Source organism: Paramisgurnus dabryanus, chromosome 3 (genome assembly GCF_030506205.2).
Source record: "Paramisgurnus dabryanus chromosome 3, PD_genome_1.1, whole genome shotgun sequence".
NCBI lineage: Eukaryota > Metazoa > Chordata > Actinopteri > Cypriniformes > Cobitidae > Paramisgurnus > Paramisgurnus dabryanus.
In genome coordinates this window covers 42,701,122-42,720,029 of record NC_133339.1, presented here as the reverse complement: position 1 = coordinate 42,720,029, position 18,908 = coordinate 42,701,122, and the positions used below count along the sequence as shown (strand labels likewise).

Below are 18,908 nucleotides of genomic sequence, written 5' to 3'. Positions count from 1 at the left end.
AACACAAGCTTTTTATTCTGCTATAATATTTAACACTATAAACAATATGTCATTTTATATACAAACTATAATTCTATCTTGACATGCACATGAGATTCATTTTGGTCCCATTTGACTCCCTCTCTTGCGCACAGTTGCTGTCGTCGGTCTCACTCTCAGCCTCCTTCCTATTACGAGGTGTTTTACTGTAAAAAATGCGCTACACATGGCATTTAAAAAACCGGATGGTTCATTTATAGTTCGAATACGGATATTTCACGTCATGTTCGAATGCATATTCGAATATCGAATAAAAAGTGACAGCCCTAGCTGGTGAACCTTCGCAGGTGTGGCCGGCCGACCAAAATTACCTCAAGAGCGCAGCGATTACTCATCCAAGAGGTCACGAAAGACCGCACAACAGCATCCAAAGAACTGCAGGCCTCAGTTGGCTCAGTTAAGGTCAGTGTTCATGACTCCACCATAAGAAAGAGACTGGGAAAAAATTGCCTGCATATCAGAGCTCCAAGACAATAACCACTGTTGAGCAAAAAGAACATAACATCTCAGTTTTGCAGGAAAACATCTTGATGATCCCCAAGACTTTTGGAAAAAAACTGATGAGACTGGAGTGATGAGACAAAAGTTTTGGAACTTCTTGGAAAGTGTGTGTCCCATCACGTCTGGCGTAAAAGTTACAAAGCATTTCAGTAAAAGAACCTTATACCGACAGTTAAATATGGTGGTGGTAGTGTGATGGCCTGGGGCTGTTTTGCTGCTTCAGGACCTGGAAGATTTTCTGTGATAAATGGAAACATGAATTATACTGTCAACCAAAAAATCCTGAAGGATGATGTCCGGCCATCTGTTTGTGACCTCAAGTTGGGTTCTGCAGCAGGACAATGATCCAAAACACACCAGCAAGTCCACCTCTGAATGGCTGAATAAAACAAAACAAAGACTTTGGAGTGGCCTAGTCAAAGTCCTGATCTCAATCCGATTGAGATGTTGGGGTATGACCTTAAAAAGGCGGTTCATGCTCAAAAACTCCAATTTCAACAATTCTGCAGAGATGAGTGGACCAAAATTCCGCCACAGAATCATTTCAAGTTATCACAAACGCTTGATTGCAGTTGTTGCTGCTAAAGCCCGATTTATAGTCGTGCGTAGGTTCTACGCCGTAGGCTATCCGTAGCCTGTGCGAAGCCTGACGCGCACCTCGCAAAAATTTTAACAGCGCGTCAGATCTACGCGGACCACAAGAGCTGTGATTGGTCCACCAGAACCCCTTCCGTCAGGTAAAAAAAACTGCGTCATAGGTATTTCCGTTTGTGACAGTGAAAACAAAGATGGGCCAAGTTGAGGAGTGATTTAACTCAAACTGCATCAAAAGAACTACGTTTAAAGAACTTTGTTGTTATTTATTCTTAGCGGAGTTTACCGGAAGTTACGTGCAGACCACGACAGCCGCTGGTTTATGTTGTTACTGCTGAAACCATCTATACACAAGGATAGTAAAAGTCAACAGATTCTAATAATGGACCTACCAATATTTGTGTAAAAATAAAATCATGATGCTGCCATTTATGTGAAGTCGTTTTCACCCCTTATAATTTGGCTCCAGATTTTATGTGAAAATTGTCATTTTGACCCCTATTTACAAATGAGTGAATTATTCAGTAAATATTCGTTTAACACGTGTCTTTTTTTGAGCTGGGGACGTCTCCAAAATCTATGAATAGTGTAAAGTGTGCCCTTTAAATGAGTTTCACCTCTAAAAGTCCACAATGCCAAATGTACCCATGACTGAAATAAACTGTGTGTGTTAGTAATTGATTTCTGACCTGAAGAGCCCAGAGTGGGAGAGGTCTGTTCACCCAAATAATGAGGGACCTGATGACAGGAACACGTTATTGTGATCAAATGAAAGGGAGAAAAAAGAGAAATGACAAATTAAAGGCGATCATAATTCAAAACTTTCTTTTCACATGTCAGCCACAGAGACACTGAATCTAATCCATTTAAAATGCTACATAAATGTTGCCTAAGAAATAAACAAGTACAAACAAGCAAACATTTTTGTTGTGAATAAAGAAATCAAAGCTCTGTGATCTGTATTCAGCATTGATACACGCTTACAAAGTGTCTCCAGAATATCTGATGCCCAGTAAAAACAGAAACCATGCAGTCTTGTTAAACATGTTCTGGTATTACCACAGAGACACATGTGCACGGTCTCAATAAATCAATTCTACTGTTCACATGACATATGTGAAATCCAGAACAAAGTTTTTATAATCTAATAATCATCAAAGTTTGATTTCCATCTTTGACATGACCTTACTCTGTCAATATTAAATGGATAGTTCGGCCAAAAATGATATTAAACCCATGATTTACTCACCCTGAAGCCATCCGAGATGCATATGTCCATCATTTTTCAGACAATGACATTTTCAGTTATTTTAGAAAATGTTTTAGATCTTTCAGTTAATCAAATGTGAAGTTATGGGGTCCACGACCTTCAAGTCCAAAAAATGTGCATCCATCCTTCACAAAATAAATCCAAACGGCTCCACGATGATAAACAAAGGTCTTCTGAGGGTAATCCACACCGTTTTGTAGTAGAAATATCCACATTTAAAACTTTATAAATGAAAATAACTCGCATCCGGTAATGTCGCCATCTTAGTCGCGTCCGCATTCAAGATCAGAGCTTTACGCAGCGTACAGAGGTTTCTCTGCTGCTTCTTTGTGCCCCCGCCCTCCGAATTTGTCATATGTCACTAAGAAAAGTGCGTACACTACGCTAATACTCTCTCCTGAATACAGAGGAGTCTAATGATGGCGGCACTACCGGAAGGTAGTTATTTTCGTTTATAAAGTTTTAAATATGGATATTTCTACAAAGAAACTGTGTGGATTACCCTCAGAAGACCTTTGTTTATCATCGTGGAGCCGTTTGGATTTATTTTGTGAAGGATGGATGCACATTTGTTGGACTTGAAGGTCGTGGACCCCATTACCTCACATTTAATTAACTGAAAGATCTAAAACATTTTCTAAAATAACTGAAAATGTGTTTGTCTGAAAAACAAAGGGACATTTGCATCTCGGACAGCTTGGGGGTGAGTAAATCATGGGTTTAATATCATTTTTGGCCGAAATATCCCTTATGAAGGTTATTTCACAGAATTATCTTTACATTAAAAAGGATGATTTTATGTAGAAAACAGTAAATTACAAAAAATGACTTTAGCTGGGGTACATTTAGATATCAGTATGCATAGCAATGATACAGTCTCGCTAAAAAATATTTGGTCCATATTAAAATGGGCGTTTATCAGTCGATTCCCCTCTCTGGCCCTTCGCCACCATCTCCACCATTACTCCAGCCAAAGTCAAGAGTCTGGATACTAACCAGTCAAAATGGCTTCTGTTGTGGGCAGAGGCGTTCTGTCTGAGACAGCCAGGACTGCAAGGGAAGAAGAAAAAAGAGTTTTAACTGCTTGCTTTTATGCATGGAATAACCCAAGGCACTTCAATCTTCTCTCTATCTTACTTCTCTCCATCCACCCACCTTCTCTCTCTCTTTAGTTCACATGAACTAGAAATAGAAATTACACTTTTAACTATCTTTCTCTTTTCCTGTCACTCACTCTCATACCCCTCAGATGTTCCTGCTGAATCAAAAAATAGAGTAAGCCAGTTTAGGGTGTTGGTCTTCAAGTCCAAAATCTCTGAAACCAACCAGGGGTGCGTTCCCAAAGGCATCGTTAGCCAACTACTGTTGTAAGTTTCGTCGTTACTGACAAAGTTCAACAATTTGGTGTTTCTTGAAACCATAGTTCAAACGAACATTCGCTAGCTGCATTGCAAAATTGTGTTGTTTGAATGACAGCTCTTCACCTGTAGTTAGAAGCATAGTTCCTTGTTATTACAATATCTACTGTAGACTTACGTTAATCATGCTTTTGAATGAAATAAGCAAAAAACATGTAGTGCATTCAATATCCATCATTCTAAATATATAAAAATTTAATTTTACGTCTTTGAAAACTGCGCATGAGTGTAAAATACGAGCTTTAAGACCCTGGGGAATACTTGGGAGGAGTGACGTAAGAGGAAAGTTGCGCATTAATTAAATATCTTTAGGGGACTAAATCACAATAACAAAAACAGTTTCCGATGCAATGGATGTTATCTACAGCAATAATCTGACATTAAATCGATTTGAGCAGATTTATTAGTAGCCTACTCCACCTCCCATGTGACATCATCAACTATGTTGTTGAACCAATATGGTTCAAACGACGAATGCGCAACAAAGTTACTATGTTTTCGGGAAACGGTCTTGACGAGGTAGTTAGTTTCTCCAACTATGCACCGTACTTTGCTGGTTCAGCAGCGAGTTACATCGTTGTTCGGGAAACGCACCACAGTTTAGCCAAAACAGCAAAACCCAATAATCCCTGACTGACTTACTTTCCTGTTTTTCATGTCAATAAAAAAAGGATTTACATTAAAACATTTTAAAAGAGAAAATAAAAAACTTTAATTACACATTACAATTCATATTTAATTACACGAAAAAAGTTAATTAAATTTTAATTAATTACTAATTTATTACTATGTAATAAATATTTAAGCTATGGAAATCCTTCAGATTAGGGCTATGAAATCGGCTCGCTTTCATCTCTCTTTAACACACTATTCCCATTCGTCCCCATCTCACCAATCTCTCTCCTCTCGCGGGTCGTCCAGAAGCACTCGTATGATGTACAGCAGGCAGCTCAAAACCTTCAGGAAGAAGTTGAACAGTCTCACTCTTAAACCTGCGGACGAGAGCGACAGCATTTCAAAGAGCGTCACAAACAAAGTAAAGATGACTTCTCACGGACGGGACACGACAGCTAGAGGACGGCACATCAAACGACCAAAAACATAAACAAGACCAACTAATTGCCCAGTACCGACCCCTCCGAGCCACTCACAGGGGTCAACAGCACTCCACGTGAAAGCAGACACAAACTACCACCTCACAGCACGAGAAAAGCCACAATGAGAGCCGCTCCTCGGCCGGGAGTGAAAAGGACTCACTGGATCTTTGGTTTTTGATGAAGAACAGCTTGAGACGCTCCTTGAAAGTGTTTTCATTCACATAGAACTCTACCTGCACTCTAAAAGGGATGAGGTTTGGATGAAGACAAGAGATGAGGAAGAGGAAGGGGGAAGAAAAGATAATCAGGTTATGTATGCGAGACGAGGAAAGAGAGTTAGACTTATTTCCATTGCGGTAATATATAAAGCAATAAATTAAGGAGTGGAGAACGCTGTTGTAATATTAAACTGGAATGGCTTCGGGAGGAAATGATGTTGCCTCTTCTGCATAAGCCGGCTGTGGTTGACCTCGCTATCTGTGCCGGCTTCATGCTGAATTATAAATGTCTTCAACAGTGAAGGCCGGCACAACAGGAGAATCCATAACAGTTTATCGATCAGCTCAAAACTGTGAGAACTGTTACTGAACATTAAGGAATATTTCTGCTATTTCTAGACATACTAGCATTTATCAATCTAACTGAAAATGAGCACAAAAATCATCTTAACGGATGAAAACAATTGTCATTTAAATAATAAATCGGCATTTAAATACCCTTCAAAAACCGTAAAATACTAATTTGTATTGACTATAGTAATCTGTAGTAACATTTTTAGGTATTCATGTTTTTTAACATATATAATGTGCACTTCAGTATTTAATACAGTTTATTAATTCGCTACAGTTAATACTACAGCTGTGCAATAAAATACTGTAAAAAATTTGCTGTAATTATGCAGCTGGTTGCCAGTAACTTACTGTAGATAATAAAAACTGAAAATGTTTTATGTTCATTTAACTTTGAACAAACAGTTGGAAGTAATTAATATAAATGTAAAATCTACAGTAAGTTACTGGCAGCTAGTTGCCAATAATACCCAGTAAATAATGTAATTTCTACAGAATTTTTTTACAGTGTATGAATATAACATTTTATGATGCATTGCAAGCTCACAAAAATAGTTTTTTCTGTATATGTGAATTTTGGCATGGGGTTTGCACACAACACAAAAAATAAATAAATAAAAATGTGTTTCTTTTTCCCTCCCAATGAATTCAGGTCACACCATGGGATGGCTGTTTAAAACTGTTAAAAGTTGTTAAAGATTTGTAAAGTTTTTTTTTATTGCTGCGGGCAAAAATCCTTGATCTTGCGGCACATTTTCTTAAAAAATGCGATGAAATATGCAGGATATTTATAAATGCAATTTTATGCGATGAAATTGCCCATGGCAACAGGGGACATGGGTGCACTTGTGTGAAGTAAATGCATAATTTTTCAAATTTCTGCTAAGATATATGTGATTTTTGCTACAAAAATGTGGGGATTATGAAATCAAGCAAGCCCCGCATATTTTGTGCACGGAAATCTGCAATTTATGCAATCGCATAATCGCGTTTTTCTGGAGGGACTGACTTAGTACTTACTACAGTATACGTCAGTTTACTACAGACACTTCAATTTACTGCAGTTTACTATAGTAAACACCATTGGCTGCCAGTGACTTCTTTTTTCGAGGGAGCTCGATGCGATGTTCGTCACAACATGTATGTAGCCCGTCATGTGTGTGGTTTCTAATTTCAAAATATGTGTTCTGCGCGTCGAGTTATCCTATGTGCATCAGGTGTCTTGTCAAAATAAGTGCCTGCTGCAGACGCATCTAAAGGGTTTATGATAAAAACGCAGACGCTCGCGTTCGCCAGATACACGTATAATCTCATGCGTAATCAGAGTTTAGTGTTAAGAGAGTGTCTTGCGTGTATTTTGGGAACGTGAGCGTCTCTTTTATCATAAACGGTTTTGACGCGTCTGGAGCAGGCACTTATTTGGAAAAAACAAGTGATAAGTGATAAATATATATGTGATATATTTACTGTAGGAAATGTACAAAATATCTTCATGGAACATGATCTTTACCTAATTTACCGCCTTATTTTTGAACGTTGATGTAAGGGATGTTACGCGTTTCCCTTTTTTGTGCTAGACTTCAGTTTCAATAGCCGGCCAATAGAAAACAATGTCGTGAAGCACACACAAAACATGATTAAACACTGTTAAAATAATCTCACACATGTATGCTGAGTGTACTCCTGCACATTTACAATCCCCTTAATCAGTTTTCCTTTGGTCCAGGCACCTAAAGACTCACACAATAGATGAGCACATGCAAGACCTCTTCAGTCTTTATAAAGACCACCTTTTGGATCTCTTGGTCTTATAAGCACAGAGCTGTGCATAACTGGATGAAAAGGCAGAGACAGAGAGTATGTGGTGAGTCATATAACAAAGGGAATTGAAGACGAGAGGACCTTCTCACCATGTCCTGGAAAAGTGTTAATCCAAATTCACAGTCTAGAAGGGGTCCCAGACCACACGTGGTGGTCAACCCTACACCACGTCCTTTCCACTCTTCCCTCGCAGCGAGAACCCCGACGCACCATGCTGTGTGTTGCTATGGCGACAGCGAGCACCTCCGGCTTTCCCAACACGCTCGCACGTCTAGTTATCATAATCAAAGTTTTGGTGGGCGTGAGGACTCGATTCATTTAGAGCACCCTAAAAATGATAAGTGCTCACCAAAATCTAATGATTGCACCTTTGACCAGACACCAAAAATTATTTGGTGCACAAAGCATCATAATTAAACTCCTTAGTCAAATACGCCGCACTTAGTGTTGGGAAAGATGATTTGGGTAACACTTAGCATTAGCTAACATAACCTAACTATGATTTATTCTGTTTGTCTGCATCATTTATTAACAACGCATTATGATCTGTATTTTACATTCCTTCATGTCCTGCATTGCTCACATGGCAATAACACAAAGTGGTCAGAAGAAATGGTCAGTGACAGCTAGGGATCATTTTTTTCTGACAGTGTAGCTATATATAGCCAACGCAAGTGTCTTTTGCTAGTTTCCACCCTGCGCAATTATCATTTTCACGTTTAGCGCCACGTTGTTTAAATAGCAAATGCATTTGCGCCCATTTTTGTGCCCATGGGCGTTCTGATCTAAAAATTATTTAATTACCTCAAAATATATTATTTAAATATTTTGGTAACATAACCATAATAATAAAGCATGTAAAATTTGATACTACGGGGGGGTCCTTTATATCCATTAAGGGGTCCTTAGCCTGCACTAGACTATATACTGCTCTACAGACCTACTGTATACATTTTGTTCAAAGTTCATCTCAACTTAGTTTGAATGATGCAAATCAAACTGCGGGTTTAATTACCTTGGACTGTAAGAAACTCTGGAGCTTTGAGCTTGTTCACAAGTGATAGTTTTACAACTATGGTCCTGCCAAATTGATCCAAGCTTAATCCCCTGACGTGATTTGAAAAAAGCAAAATGTAATTAATACAACAGGCACTGACAGTCTTGTGAGTCTTCTGAGGATAAATTAAAGACTAAAGGATGCATGAGCTGACAGGATACGGTAAGACCTGGTCAGAAAATAACCACATTCATTCAGCCAGTAGCCTTGGCCTCTTCACTAAACATTTCCCATGATGCCCATCTGTGCACGTGTACAACTGTCTATCTCAGCTGCAGGAATATTTCCGACATACTTGTCTCATGATTGGGTCTTTCCGGTTCCCAAATCACGTTAGCGCAATATGCCGCCTGAATTACATTAACCCCCCTTGCAGCCCCACGGACATTGCATTGTGGTTTACGAAACAGTGCGCTTATATATCAAGAGTTTTCCCTTTGTACATTACTTTCAATTCATGACAAGCCATAACATGGAGTGACATTTATATGTCTTTGTCGAAATGCCAAATATATGTCTGTAGGAAATTTACAGACATAGAAAGGACACCGACGCCAGCTTGTGCCGGCGGCTCAAGGGACTGTAATGGAAGATGGCACACTAAATGAGCTAATGGACATTAAAAGTAGATGCTAGACCAAGAGCGCATCGTTTTGAATTACTCTGCCATTTAGGGCTCGAACATCCATATTAACCTGCCACTTATAACGATTTGGACTTAATTTGATTAAATCAAGAGTTCTGGTTAGGGATGTAAAAGAGGTCTGGCACGTGAACGACTGCAAAGGATCATGGGAGATTAGAGATTTGATAAGTGTTTTAATCATGTCATGCTCGCTTCAGTGGAGGATGACTATAGAGGTAAAGACTATCGAGCACATTTACTTAATGTCAAAGGCTGTTGCATGCGCCTGGTAAATGATGACTTTCATTTTATTTGTTGGGGGGAATGTATATAGAGCTGGCGGGAAAATAGGACAAAGTATCCCATCAGTCATTGCACAGAATGGAGATGAAGGGACCCACGGAGACAAACTGTACTGTAAAGCGATAAGGAGAGGACAAAGGAAATGTCTTGTTCTAAAGGGTGTCTTTATCCTATCAGGGGCGATGGATCAGAAATCCATAGCAGCTTTAATTGGCAGCCTGTGGAGCAAATCTGGCCTGTCAATCATTCGTAACTTAAAGGAACAGTATGTAGGATTGTGGCCAAAACTGGTATTGCAATCACAAAACTTGTGGCTAAAGCTGGTACTGCAATCACACAACTGGTGGCCAATACACAAAATGACAACATAAACATCAGTTGAGGGCTGCAACTCCACTTTTTAAATGACAATATCCTGGCCAGATTACTGTTGTCAGTGATATAAGTATTTAAAATGAAAATGATTTCTTAATGTCTAGTGGCATATCAGGGCCATTTTATGATTAATTGATATACATTTCTTACATACTGTTCCTTTAACTCTATTGTAGGTCAGCTTTCCGAATGTAAATAAGTGCCACTGAACCTGAATGCAAACATATCGTAAATAAAAAAAATCTGCTCAAACATCTGAGAAGTGTATTTAAAGAACAAAGAAAGACAATGGAGGAGCTAAGATGCAAAAGCCAAGATGCAAATAATTATTTAATGTGCATTTTTAATTTTTATAAGAAATCTAATTCTGCTTTCAAGAGTGTTTTTGTTCACACTTCTATTCTCAAACTATCTTCTAAACATCCCTTTAATCCCTGTCTGTGGTTTGTTCTTCAGGAACTACAGACTGGATATAAAGCTTAAGACAGCTTTGAAATAGGAGCCTAGAAAATAATACCAACAAGTAGCTCCTCATATTTTTAAGTAAATGTTTAAAGGAAAACACCACTGTTTTTCAATATTTTACTATGTTCTTACCTCAGCTTAGACTAATTAATACATACCTATCTTTTTTTAATGCGTGCACTTAATTTTTGTACAGCGCGTCGTGAATGTGTTAGCATTTAGCCTAGCCCCATTCATTCCTTAGGATCCAAACAGGGATGAATTTAGAAGCCACCAAACACTTCCATGTTTTCCCTATTTAACTCATTCCCCGACACCCATTTTTTAAAAAGTTGCCCGGCAGCATTTTATGTGATTTTCACTAGAGCTCGACCGATAAAGGATTTTGAAGGCCGATACCGATACAAATGTTTGATGGTTTTAAAATACGATATTCCGATATATCGGCCAATATTAAAAAAAAAATTATTTCAGAAACGCGCAACAAAACATTAACAGATTTCCCTAACATTAGTTATTTGTAGTTATTTATGATTTTTAAATAAAATAATATGATAATGCATTTTAAAAAGAAACTTGTTTCTTTTATTGTCACAACAGAACAGAGGAACATCAAAATGTATTAAAGTTCTGATAAATAAAATGTATAAAAATACAAACTTAAGATATGAAACGTAAAGCGCTTTGAACAAAAACACAAAAACAACAACAACTCAATAAAGTTACCAGTTTTAAAAGACTTGGTTCATAAATATAACTTTGAATAGGACTGGAGACAAATTCTGTTAAGTTCTGATAAATAACAACAAAAGCAAAATATAAATTGCTGATCACTTGACTCAGGCAGTGGCTAGACGCCTAAATCTGGACCCCACCAGCAGCTACTGGTTCAGAGCGCTCTGTCAAAAACACCAACAGTGAGGAAATCTAATGAAGGCTGGTTTTTTATATTCATTTATCGGCCATTATGTATGCCGATACCGTTAGTTTGGAAAATGCCTAATATCGGCCTGCCGATATATCGGTCAGGCTCTAATTTTCACAAAAGTTTTACAAAATGCCTTGCAGGAAAATTTTCTTCAAAATATATATATATACATACAAATATATCAAATTAAAGAACAGACCCTCTGCTTTCAAACAAACAATAAACAATCAAACAAAATGGAATTTTTTTTTCCGTCTATCAATATTTTTTCTCTGCCTATAAACTCTTAAATATGGGTATTTTTCTTAAAAAAAATAATAATTACATTTTTGTGAAGGAATTTTGTTAGAGATCAGATTCAGAACGATTATCAAAACATACATATGGTTTACAATTAGTAAATAACTCTTTAGCTTCTGATTTTTCATAAATTGGGTAAGTGCGGTCCATCTATTACAGATTAACATTAAAATTCTTCAGAAACAGGTTTTGTTTATGCAAATGTTTTCTCTTATGGCAGGGAAAGAGTTAAAGACTGTTACACGAGTAAGTATGGTGGCACAAAATAAAACGTGACATTTTTTAAGTGGATAAAAAATGAGAACTATATTGTATGGCGGAAGAGCACTTAGTTCGACCGTGGCTCGTTTTCATTTTTTTTTAATCGCCACATTTTATTTTGTGCCACCATACTTACTCTTGTAACTACTAATGTAACAGTCTTTAAATAGGGAAAACATGAAAGTTTTTGGTGTCTTCTAAATTCATCCCTGTTTGGATCCCATGGAATGAATGGGGATAGGCTAAATGCTAACACATTCACAACGCGTTGTACAAAGATTAAGTGCACGCATTGAAAAATGATAGTTATGTATTAATACATTTAAGTTGAGGTAAGAACATAGTAAAATATTTAAAAACGGTGCTGTTTTCCTTTAAAATTAAATTTCAGAAAAGAAGATAAGCTGAAAGACTCCAAATACATTTTTGAGGATCCCTGCAACATTTTTTCTTCAGCATACGTATTATAAAGGTCTCTGTCCAACAGTAGAAAGGCTACAGTTTGTTCTGTATGGATAGGTCAGGGTCAGACTGCCTTAGCCTTCAGAAAAAGGCCGCTCACAAGCAATTCTTTATCCGCCGCATCAGGGAGGTGTGCACATCAAAACATCTCTCTGTGTCTGTATGAATGATGTAATTTTTTCTGTATTATAAAGAGTCCACTTATGTCCACATGTCTTTCAGGAGGTTCTCAAAAGTGTACGTGTTCCTCATATCTCATCATTCGGTGGACACATTCAGATTTTCATCAGCACGTATTGTGCTGGAGTTCATTGTGGAGTCAATATCTCTAGAATTAGTAGTCTCTTTAATAGTGACACTTGATTAAAGAATCAATATGATTTTTTATTAAAAAGGGCCATTAGTTTTATATATTTGCTGTAGTATTGAAAGTGCTTTTTTAACACAAATACATTTTTCTGAAGAAAGCAAGTCAAGTTAGCAGTACAGGTGATGCAGGTCAATTTAATATTTAAGGTGATAAACACAATGTGGTTGTATATTTTGTAGACAGAGATGACTTCATGTTTAAAATATTGATATACAGTATTATTTGGACCTACACAATGTAAAATTATGTGACATATAGGAGCCGATTCCAAAATGTCTGAGCACCCATGAAAAAACGCCAGAAATGCGCAATTTATTTTAATCTTTCCAAAGCACTTGGGCACTTGCGTGACTTTGTGCTGAGCTCCCACCGGCGAAAAAGAAATCGGCTTCTGGCATATATGTCTAACAATAATGTCCATCACTCTTAGAGCCCTATTTGAACAATCTAAGCGTATTGTCAAAAGCGCACGGTGCAGTCTAAAAGGCACATCCAAATCCACTTTTGCTAATTTCACATCAGGAAAAATGGTTTGTGCACCAAGTGCACAGTCGAAAAAGGTTGTTCCTATTCTCGTAATGGGTGTGTAACATGCAATAAACCAATGAGAGTCTCAGCTCTCATCCTCTTTAAAAGCCAGTTGCACTTGCGCCACGCTGATTCCCTATTTAGATGGCTGAACTAAAAAACTAAGCAGAGGAAGAAGACTACCAGTTTAAGATGGATTGCGTTGTTTTCATTTGTATTGAACTAGTTTTTTATAAAACCTTTAAAAGTCGTTTTCTTTCAGTCAAAGAAGTAAAAATAGCAGGCTTTTAATTGCTATAAATGGATAACATGATCAGTGTAATCTCAAAAAATTATTTAAAAATATGCAAGAAAAGGTTGATACTCTAAAAATACTTTATTTGTAACAAAGAGGAAATAAAGAATTTACAAACGTGACGAAATGTTTCAGCACCCGGACAGCGCCATGAGTGAAAATCTCTACTTAAAAGGGACATATCATGAAAATCAGACTATTTTCATGTTTAGGTGCTATAGTTGGGTCCCCAGCGATTCTATCAACCTAGAAAATGTGTAAAAGATCAACCCAGTAACTTAGTTTTGGTAAACCATTCTCTACAAGCATGTGAAAAAATAACTCACTGTAATTTGCCCCCCCTGTGATGTCAGAAGGGGATAATACCGCTTCTTAATCTGCACTGCCATACAGTATTATTTGGACCTAAGCGATGTAAAATGATGTGACACCGATCGCAAAATGTCTGAGCACCCATGATAAGCGAACGCGCGTTGTCATCCCGTTTATAGCCGCATATTACTTACCACTCATTAAATAACGAAAACATATTGCGTCTAAGGTTTTAGTTGGTCAATGGCATAGTCTATTTTAGTTGCCTCAAAATAGCAACGCGCCAACAATGTGCCTGAACACACCCTTGTTTTCAGACCAGAATGCATATGGGCGCAAAATTGGGTGCATTTGCTATTTAAACCACGATTGAACTCTTCCCATTCCATAAGGCAAAAAATAAAATTGGCCAAAATATGTTTTAAATATATGTTACATTCATTTTGTAAAAGAAAAGCTTTTAAAATAAAATATATTTAGTTTTAACCTTCATATATTAACATATATTTCAAAATGTATTTCAGGGGCAACAAATAAATTTCAAATTTTATAACCCATATGGCAAAAAAAATTTCCAGGCCGAAATATAAAAGTTTGTATGAAATCTATAAAGAATAAGTATGTTTTAAATATAAAATTATAAGTATATTTTTGCAGTTAAAAAATATTTAATTTAAATCCTTTAAAACCTGTTATTTTTATAGGGTTGTAACATACAGTACAAAGTTCCAATGCCACTTGAATATAAATGCTTAAAAATATATTTATTTTTAAAATATATTTTAAAATATACAAAAAATAACACAAAAATATATTGGTGAAAAAAAATTGTAAACTTATTTCAAAATATCTTTCAGCACATATATTTTTTGCCATTTTTTGTATATTTTGAAATACATTTAAAATTATATTCTATAATATATATATATATATATATATATATATATATATATTTAAATATGTATATTTAAACACACACACATACAGTACATATATATACATTTAAGAAATTTTTTATTTAAACATCGTATTTTTATTTATATATAATTTAGAATATATACAAATATAAATAAATATATATACACATGTAAATGTTTCTTAAATACATACATGAATGTGTGTGTATTTATATATACATAATAATTACACACAGCACAAACTCATATGTTATGCAAAAAATTACTTTTATTATGAGATTAATCTAGATTAATCTATGCCCAGCTCTAATATATATATATATATATTTGTTTTTATTTTTTATTTTTTTGCTGTATGGGATAAATCCATAATTTTTACTAATTGAGTGTTACTATCACAATATAATAAATGTTGTGCAGGATTTACAGACATTGAACTAGGTGGTGAGCGGTGTTAAAGGCATTGTATCTGATTGTAAAAAATGCTAACTTTAGCCTACTAGCGATGAAATCACGATCCCACCCTCTATTCAAATCGCCATCCAAAGGCACGCCTCCTCCAAAATACATGAACACGCACAGATCAAAAGCTTATTCATGTCTCATTCACCAGTGAAAAAACTTTGCAGTACAAAGTGAATAAAAGTATTAAAACAACCAGTGGCGGTTCTACACGGAGGCCAAGGGTGGCCCGTGCCTCTGTAGACATGTCCCTGGCCACCCCTGTGGCCACCCCGTGCTGACCAAATAAAAAAGTATACATTTATTTTGATTTTACACGCGAGCGCCAAAAGAGGAACTAATGCGACGCAACGTACTACACGGGCAAATTAGAGCGGCTCACCCAACCACTGTAGCCGCCTGTGGATGCTGCTCAGCGAGTGTCTCAATTTGTTCCCAACCTCCCGATGTTGAGAGTGTGTATGCAGGTTTGGGCACTGGTAAGGACTCTAGCTCACTTCATATTGGGACACTGTTCACTTGTTCTCCTGTGACGTGGCTGCTTAAGCGCGGTGATCATTTACAGCTGTTACTCATCAACAACCGGCAAAACCAACATCTCGCTAACTTTTTAAAGTTTACACATTGTAAAAAGCGCTGTAGTTATGCTCTTACATATACGTGCATACAATTGGAGGAATATAATTAAATGTTACATATAAAAATGTTTACAATTTAAAATAAATATTATTTTAAATACTGATTAGATTGTGGTCCCTAACTGTCTAGCAATGTGTGTTTATATGTAAACTAAAACCAACGTTTGTCTTTATAAAAGTTTGCATTTCATAAAGTTTATTGAGTAGGCTCGCATGCTTTTCGGTTGGGGTGCTTTAGAAAAGAGCCCAGCTCCCCTTTTGCACCTGCACTCACTCTTTTATTAAATAAATATTTATATGATTGTAAAGTAAAATAAAGTTTACGGGGCAGTTTCCCGGAAAGGGATTAGACTAGTCCTAGACTAAAATAAATGAAAGAGCTGTCCAAACGGAAAACAACTTGCAATGCCATATCTTAAAACCCTGCTGAAAAAAAAACAGCATCAAACCAGCATGGACCAGCATGCGAATTATGCTGGTCTATGCTGGTTTGATGCTGGTTTAGCTGGCTGTTTTTTTCAGCAGGGAATACACCAGTGCCCTTTGTTTTGCTTCAAAATGCACACAAGTAATGTTTTTAGTAAGGCATGTTTGTTAAAACTAGTTATATTTCCTAATTAAACTAAGGCCTAGTCCTGTCTTAAACTAATTCCTGTAACCACCCCTAAAATCTTAAAATATAATTTCTTTCCATTTTTTATAATTTCATATAATTTCTGCCCCCTCCTGGGCCCCCCTAGTGAAATTTGTCTAGAACCGCCACTGAAAACAACTGTTTTAAATCGGAATTAGATACAGCTCGGTTTCCGCTGTGTTAGACGTAGTAGTAATATTGTTACGCTAATTCGTAACGTATACACACACTCGAATAACCTCACCCTAACCCTAAACCCAACTACTTCTCAACCATATAAACACAACACGCAAGTAAAAGACCAGTCAGGTATTTATTGCATAAAACAGGATAAAAGTATTACAAACCATTCGCTTTGCAAACCTTGTGAACTGAAGCCTACTTTATGTGAAGTCAGATCTCATTCAAACATAAATCAGCATGACTTAGTCGGTAACATGAGCAAATAACGCTTCACATTCTTAGCTGACGTAATGATGCGATTGGTCACGAGACACACGAAAGCCAATCCCTTTTCACAATCATAGATGACGTATCATCGATTCTTCTGACATGGGTTTTTGAATCAGTCTACACCGGATCTGATATTTACAGCAGATTGACATCGCTTTTGTATCTTTTCTTCAAATAAATAGATCGTTTGACCTCGGTACACTAGGTATATTTTAAGTACATTTAAAAAATTTTGTGACTGTTTTGTATGCTGTGTTTATATCATATAATAAATAAATGGGTATGTTATTTCCCTTAAATGACGGAATAGTGTAATGTGTGATAATATACAAATATATTTAAATTGAAAATGTTATCCCTGTACATGTCATCATAGTAAAATGATACCCCAAAATATCATTTTATACTCTAATATATTAAGTTTTACCTGCTGCCGGTAGAGGCGCTAATTTAGTAAATGCATCTATTGGTCGTATTTGGTGAAATGAACAAACGACCAAAGCCATCGTATGAGTTGGAGGATATGTTGCAAAAGAAACACTGCAACGACCCTTTCAGGCCCTTTGCCAGCCGCAGACGTTTTTTGTCGTTGTTGTTTAAGAAGATGTTTACAGAGCGCACGTGAACGCGCTGGTGACGTATGATTTCTGTGTGAACAGGGAATGCAAAACACGTTCACAGAAGAGGATCAAAAATTGCACGTGTCCATTTTTTGGTCCTACGCCTTTCACAAATAACATATATTTATACAAATACATTTAGACACTTAAACATAGTGATTGCTATCAGGATGTGAGAAGACTTTTAACCAGCATAACTAAAAATGTTTATGGATCAATGCCTATATGGTCAGTTTATAAATCTTTGACAATATTGTCTTGCATATTTAATACCGATGAGCAAATATTAAAACAATAGATCACCTTGAAGTGCGACTTTTATTTACATTAGTAGTCATGTGCTAACTGTAAAAACTATAAAGCATTTTGTAAATCACTATTATTTTGCATTGGCTGACCCTAATGCAAGATCTTGGAGAAAAGACGCACGGGTTTAATATTTAATTCATTTTTATTTGCGCTCTTCACCGTGTGGATTTTTGCAAAGCAGCTTTATAAAAATCTTACAATGTATTGATATAACTATAGATAAAGTATACAATTTGTAGCAATTGTTGTAAAACGTTTTGTGTCAGGTAATTGAGGTTTTTAGTCCATCACAAAGCACTCTGACGGAGAAATGAAATTGTGAAAGTTTCCCAGGTCTTTGTGCCTTGCAACAATTGTGCAACAATGACGTGCAAATTGGCGATAAAGATAAGAGGCTACGGCAGAGGGAAAACCTGAATAGTAAAATCAATCAATCGGTGTATAGCGACATACATTTCCTCATACAAAGCCGCTGTATGACTTCAGAAGAAAACATAGACTAGCCTACAGTACTTTAATGGTTACATTATTAGAGCTTAGCAGCTCCTGGTCACTTCATGTCCGTATGTAAAACCAAAGCAGCTGCTTTTGTATTCATACAGGTTTGAATAAATTATAATTTATATATTTCAAATATTTTTGCAAAGGATTACGGTGTGCAATTTTATGCACAAAATAGCTAATTTTTGGATTTATTAGGAATCCTATTTTCATTTCATCACAGCGTTGCAGTACATTATAAAATAATTTAACGAATGATTGTTGCTTAATTGCTTTTTATTTGAGAAAGCAACTGTATTAGCAATTCCCAGCATTATCATCAAGAGAGCTGTATGGGATTGTGTGTTTGATTCTCTGTAGAGACATATGGCTTTTAACGTTTCCCCTTTGTTTCCTTCCCGCACCTAACTAGTCAGCACTGTTATCAGACCCGCCGCTCGATTCCTTTCATGTGTTGATGTTTACACTTCACTTGCTCTCTGCTGCTATTCCCTCGAGTGGTAAAGAGGTTACCCTACAAAAGCACACCTGAAAACGAAGCGATGGAGTCGCTCAGGCGAGCCTTAACACAACCTGCAGAGAGACTGCGGGACACTTTAAAGGAACAGTGAATGTGAAATAAAGACGTACTCTTACTCAAGTTAACACTTAAATACCATTCAAAAATTTAATCAGAGACCCGACGTTGTTGAGAAGGCAAAGATGCAGAATCCAATTGCAATTTAAAGGGATAGTTCACCCAAAAATTTAAATTCTGTCATTATTTACTGACCCTCATGTTGTT

The 18,908-nt window shown here is 36.6% G+C and overlaps 1 protein-coding gene across 2 annotated transcripts in view; it reads right to left on the bottom strand.

Moving 5' to 3' along the window:
• Positions 1-18,908, bottom strand: part of kcnt2b (potassium sodium-activated channel subfamily T member 2b) — a 127,858-nt gene that overhangs the window by 83,825 nt on the left and 25,125 nt on the right. The window contains exons 2-5 of one of the 2 annotated variants that reach the window (XM_065263358.2): positions 5,080-5,159; positions 4,715-4,814; positions 3,401-3,454; positions 1,824-1,872 (exon numbers count right to left, since the gene is read on the bottom strand). In XM_065263358.2, coding sequence (XP_065119430.1) covers positions 1,824-1,872; positions 3,401-3,454; positions 4,715-4,814; positions 5,080-5,159 — 283 coding nt within the window. The remainder of the gene's footprint in view (positions 1-1,823; positions 1,873-3,400; positions 3,455-4,714; positions 4,815-5,079; positions 5,160-18,908) is intronic. The other variant, XM_065263359.2, reaches the window with a different exon arrangement.